Source organism: Gracilinanus agilis, chromosome 6, assembly GCF_016433145.1.
Source record: "Gracilinanus agilis isolate LMUSP501 chromosome 6, AgileGrace, whole genome shotgun sequence".
NCBI lineage: Eukaryota > Metazoa > Chordata > Mammalia > Didelphimorphia > Didelphidae > Gracilinanus > Gracilinanus agilis.
The window spans coordinates 161,901,119-161,907,118 of NC_058135.1; the positions used below are offsets into that span (position 1 = coordinate 161,901,119).

Below are 6,000 nucleotides of genomic sequence, written 5' to 3' on the forward strand. Positions count from 1 at the left end.
TTAAGTGTTGAAATCCCCAAACAGATTCTATTGCCCGCAGCCCGGCTACCCCAGATGCCCAGGACGGCTGTTTCCTCTGCTTAGGGGGGCCAGGGTGTGCCCCAGCCCTCTCAGAAGTCTCAAATTCCCCACCGGATTGCCATGGCCAGGAGAAGTCTGCCTCTGAGTAGTGCCCTTGGCGAACACCTCAGAGTCCAGATCTGATCTCAGACAAAAAGCTAGCTCTACCCACTCCCCCTCTGCTGGCTGGTTTGGGCCAGAGTTAAGGGCGATCTGTCCGAAACCAGCAGATGTTACTCAGAGCCACAGAAGGTGAAAATGCCCTTCAATGGAACCACTACCTGGCATCCACAGCTGTGAACTTAGAGAGGCAGGAAATCACGGGAAATCAGAGCTACTGGTAGGAGAGATGCTCTGCTGGGGACAGAGTGGGCTTAGTTACTCTGCATTCAGTGATTCAATTTGGGTGGGAAAGCCTGACTGCACAGAGCATCACCTGAGAGCTCCATAGACCTGGATGAACACTAGATGGCCATCTTTCCAAAGAGCTCCACCTGGCATTTTTGCCCTGGAACCACTGAAAGTTTCTTAAGCCATAAAGGAAACTTGCCATGGCTCCTCTTTGGCTGTGGCATTCCAGCAGAATCTTATTTAGACGGGATTTCTAAAAAATATCGGCCGGTCATTCGGAGAGTTGATTTTCTGCCAAATCGGTGCTATCTGGGACCCCATTTCTCTTTGCAGACATACACACACCCAGACATACAAATGGTCATGCTCACACCAATGAACGCACCCCCCATGCTGATGCATGTGGGCGGGCAGTCCCTTTGGGCAGCTCACTAAGCAGCAAGACCAGCATTATGTTTTCATGGAGAAGGCAAAGCACTCATGCAAGTCAACTTGGAGTTACCATCGTTTCTAAGACTTACCAGGAACATACTGCTTAGGCGACTGCAAAATAAAGCACAATCTTTTGGGGGTGACTCGGTTATTGATTACAGCACACCAATAATCACATTCTCTTTGAGGTTGGCAACCACCGGGCCTCCTATTTTGCACTTTTAAACTGGAATATTTGTTCTCAAAACTCAAGGACAGATTTTGTCAAAGCAGGAGAAGCCAAACTGGATGTTGTTTCTGATTTTCTTATATATTTCCTCCTTATGTCAATGGACTTAAATTTGGAGGGAAAATAGAAAAAATGACAGAAGGGAGGCTTTAATAGCTAAAAAACGATTCTAAGCTTTTTAAGACACCCTAAATGTTATTAGCACAACACTTTAAATATAAGTAGCCACTCAACAATTTGGTGATTCATTTTAATTTTTCGTAATTACAGAACTATTTATTTTTCAGCATATCAATGTTGGAGTGAGGCCTTAGGGTGACAAAGCAGAAGCCATTTAAAGTGATCCATCATTATGTAACTCTTTTAAAGGTACTTCTAGAGCAGAGATTCTTTCTTTTTTATTCGATTTGATTTTATTTTCAGCTACAAACTTTCTACCCTCCCGACTCGCCCTTCTCACCCTCCCCCCTTCCCTACCCATTGAGAAAGCACAAAAAACCAAAACTCTTTTTAAGGTACTTCTAGAGCAGAGGTTCTTTCTTTTTTATTCGATTTGATTTTATTTTCAGCTACAAACTTTCTATCCTCCCGACTTCCCCTTCTCATCCTCTCCCTTCCCTACCCATTGAGAAAGCAAAAAACAAAAACAAAAACAAAAACAAAAAAAACAAAATGTGCTAGAAAATGTATAGCCAAGTGAAACAAACTTCTGTCTTGGTAGAACATGTACATTTGGTACATTGACCCTGTACCACAATACATTCAGTATATCTATCAATCTGTGTAGGCTGTGGGGTTCTTAGTTTTTTTTTGGTCATGAACCCCTTTGGTAGCCCGACAAAGTCTATGGACTCTTTCTCAGAATAGTGTTTTAAAGTGCATATAATCCGATACGTAGCATTACCCAGGAGGAGGTTAGAGGCTAGTGAAAATAAGAATGTGATTTTCCCCTCAAGTTCATGGACTTTCTTCTCAAATCTTCTCAAACCCACTGGGTCTGTGGACTCCAGTTAAGAACCCCTGCCCTAGAGAGACCCCGTGCAATCCTATTGTCTGAGAGAACAGAACTAGAAAACTATTGATTTACAAAGGGAAAAGCCCCATGCATAGTCCAGGACTTCTTAGGGATGGAACTAATATCAACCAGCTTGTCAAAAGTTTATAAGAGGAAGAGGGGTAAGGGCTGTTGCCACACTTCCCTTTCCCGTCTCTCCTTTCCTTCTTGTTACTCTTCCCAACTCACCGTTCCTTTCTGGGGGCTGTAAACGGAAAAGCCCAAATGACAGAAGCCACAAATAGAATACCATTAGGAAAAACTAGAATTACATTAGGGGAGGAACCAAAGTCACCTGGATATTAAGGGGGTTCAGAACTTTGGAGGTTCCTCCTAACTCAAAGATTCTCTGAGAGTGTCAGGGTGGAGAGTGGGGCCCAGGAAGAGAGGAGGTGAGAGATGTCTGGGGCTATTCCAGTGGGGTGTTTTTTTTAAATTTTTTATTATTATGATATTTGTTATTCTCTATACTCCGCTGACGTAAATACCTGCTTGTAGAACTCGTTGAGCACAGACTAAACAATGCTTCAGATTCAGACCTCAGTCAGTCTTGGGTAAGAACAATGAGGAAGTTTACAGAAGGTGACAAATTTCCTTCTTAATGCGTGGGCTTGGATCGGTTGGAGCTAAATAGTCTAGGTAAATAACAAAGCCTTCAGCCAATCACTAGTCTGGATTTATAGATAGGTAGCAAGTAGGCAGCCAGCCAGCCACTTCTTTTTCATAAAGTGGCCTCCTTGGTGCTGTTAGGATTGTGTGTCCACCATAAAGGAAGTCAGGCAAATTCCCCAATGCTTCTCAAGGTAGTTTAATCCTAAGCCTTGTTACTCTTCACCCTTTCCTTGGTTTCCCTCTATTCAGCATAAGATTTAATGATGAGTTATTCTTTTCCATCATCATTAAGTAGGTGAAGGGTCTCGATTTGATTTGATTCAATTTGTGAAGAAACATTGGCCAACTATGGAAGGTAACACCAAGGTCTGGAAGGGGGTTTCTTGGAAAAGTCATTATGAGAAGAATTAAAATGTCACCGATTATGAGCCCTAAACTCTGAAGTGGACATTTGTCATGCATGCTCCAACAGAGAAAAAAGCACACAGCATTTGCTGAACAGTTCTTTAAGTAACAGGGCTGTAGTTAAAAGTGCCTGAAGAGTTCTGTACTGAGTTTTTTCCCCTCTCATCCTCGCCTTTCATCTTTTCTCTATCACTTTCAATCTAGATATTCAGTTAAAAAAGAGGCTGAAATTTGGTAGAGAAAAGGAGATACTATGAGGTAGCCAAGAAGCAATAAACTGTGGATATCTTATGGATGAACGGAGCCTGAGCATGAAACTCCTCACCATGGCCACTTTCTCTCCATCCCTATCTTTTATATGTGACCAGACAAGAGACCTCCCCATTTTCTGACTTTGCTGGGTCCCATCTTTTCAGCTCTTAGCTCCCAGTCTCAAGCTTTCTTACCTGATGAGTTTTGACTTTGCCCAGAATGTTGTCCTGTGATACTGCTTGAACTGTCTGCTCACTTTCTGCTCCCCCATCAGGGATAAAAATACTGTCATGGGAAAACGCCCGGGTTCCCATAGTATAGCTGAAGGACCTGGAATGCAAACCATGTGCTTCATTTTATTAAGGCGATTAAAAGTTGTCTTTGCAATTCCCTTCTCCTTCTTCCCTATTTAAGGGCTTCTCTCATATTTTTCTCTCTCTGATCAAAGATTCTTGAAATTTTATTCTTTGTGGGAAAACAGAGGTACTATGAATTGGCCAAGATGATGAGGGCCCTAAGTCCAAGGGAACAAATCTCTCACAGGGTCAACATATTGTAAAAAATTAGACGCAACTAGAAAGTTAAGTGGTTAAGAAATTCAACACCTGAACTTTTGAGGAGGCAAATAAAATAAAAATTTGCCCATTGTGATTTGAAGATCCTTCCTCCTGTGAATGTTGTTGCCAACCTACGTATTAGATTGTAAACTTCTTGAGAGGTAAGGATTGTTTTACTCTTTGTATTTGTGTCCCTAGTGTCTGGCAAATAGTAGGCATTTAATAAATACTTGTTGGTTGATTGATGGTTGAATAAACCTCAGTCAATAAAGTCAAGGCATATTAAGTGGTGCTATATGCATTGTGAGAAACTCAGAAGTCAAGACAACCCTTCCCTTAAGGAGTTTACAATCTGGTTAGGAAAAAAAATATAGACATATGGAAAACAATTAGAGAATAAGGCAAGATCATACCAGCCATTCTAGTTGATGAATGCTACAGAAATTCTGAAAACCAATAGGTAGCTCCTGTTCTGGGGCTTTGGTTTTCAAGGAAGGCTTAGTAGAGTCAGTGTCTTATATGTGATAAGCATTCAATATTTGTTGATTGAGTACGTGGAAAGTCAAAAGGTCCAAATGTAAGTTGAAATATGGTAATACAGCTACTTAAGTTTTGAGAGGTTCATTACCAGAAGACAAGTATTCAATTAATCAACATTTATTAAGCACCTATTATGTGCCAGGCATTGGGGATAGAAAAGATTGTATAAAATCAGATTATATTCTCTACAGGGAGACAACATGTACATATCTCTGTATGTGTATGATGCACATATATGTAAAGAATAAATATTTTGAGAAAAAAAATAAAATACAAATTTTTGAAAAATTTGAGCCACATCTACTCACAAAACTCAACTTATAAGTGAGTTGCTATCTGCATCGGTGGAAAGACTATCCATACTATTGAAATTGTAGATCTTTTAAAGTATTTGAAAATATAAGCAAAGAGAGGTTAGATTTGAAAGAAGTGTAGAATTTCCATTGTCACAGAGGCAGGGAGAGGGCATTACAGCTATAGGGAACATCATAAGCGAAAGCACAGAGGCTTGTTAAATGTGGAACATGTTTGAGGTAATGAGGAACCTACCTTGAGTCAGTGATTTATGTTAGAGAATGTGGGGAGATAAAATTGGATAGAAAAGGTAGGCAAGCACCAACAGAGGATGAGCTTTGGATGCCAGAGTAAGGGGGTCTTGACTTTGTCCAACAGTCAAGGAACCCAGGGAAGAATGGGAGCATGATGTTAGAAGAAATACTTTGGTAGCTAGCAAAGGCATGAACTGGCTGCTAAATACTTTACATGCTGTAATAATAAATGATCTTCTATCATCATTAAAAATCATTTCAATAGCTCACACTTTTATACTTCTTCATGATTTACTAAGAACCTTCCTCATGATAATCCAATGAAGAAAGTAATAATGAGTCACATTTCTCTAGCACTGCCAGATGCACAGAGCACTTTTTTTTCACAATATCCTCCTGGGGTAGGTAATGCCAGAATTATTATGTCCATTTTATTGATGAGAACACTGAATCTCCAATGCGACCTGCCCAGTGTCACATAGGAGTAAGGGGTGAATTCAAGACTCGAACCAAGGTCTCTGTAATCTCTCAGTCTAGTGCTCTTTCTTCTATATCATGTTGCCCTTCTTGAACATCAGCTCACATTTCAGAGCACTTTACAGAAGTGGAGAAGCAGTATAATATAGGTGACGAAGAGCCAGCCTTGAAGCCAGCAAGACCTAGGTTAAGTCCCATCTCTCTCTGACACACACATAGTGGCTGTGTGACTCTGGGCAAATTATTTACCTCTCAGTGCTCTAGACAACTCAAAGTTGGGACATAGTTAATGTATTAGTAAAGGGAAGTCCCTAGATCAGTGAAATCGCCTATTTAGTCCCTTACAGCTTACAAAATAAAAGTATTGCAACCTTTTGAGGTACATAGAAGAAACCTTGTTCTTTCCCATCTTAGGGACGAGGAGACATGTTCATAGATGTTAAATGACTCTCCCAAGGCCATTTGGCTAGTGATTCTACAGGC

General features: G+C 40.8%; 1 protein-coding gene across 1 annotated transcript in view; it reads right to left on the bottom strand.

The window, feature by feature from the left end:
- CRACD (capping protein inhibiting regulator of actin dynamics) overlaps nucleotides 1-3,709 on the bottom strand; it is a 45,414-nt gene extending 41,705 nt beyond the window's left edge. Inside the window, exon 1 of the mRNA XM_044682226.1 lies at nucleotides 3,590-3,709. Within this exon, the coding sequence (XP_044538161.1) occupies nucleotides 3,590-3,709 (120 nt within the window). The remainder of the gene's footprint in view (nucleotides 1-3,589) is intronic.
- Between the last annotated feature and the right edge of the window lie 2,291 nt (nucleotides 3,710-6,000).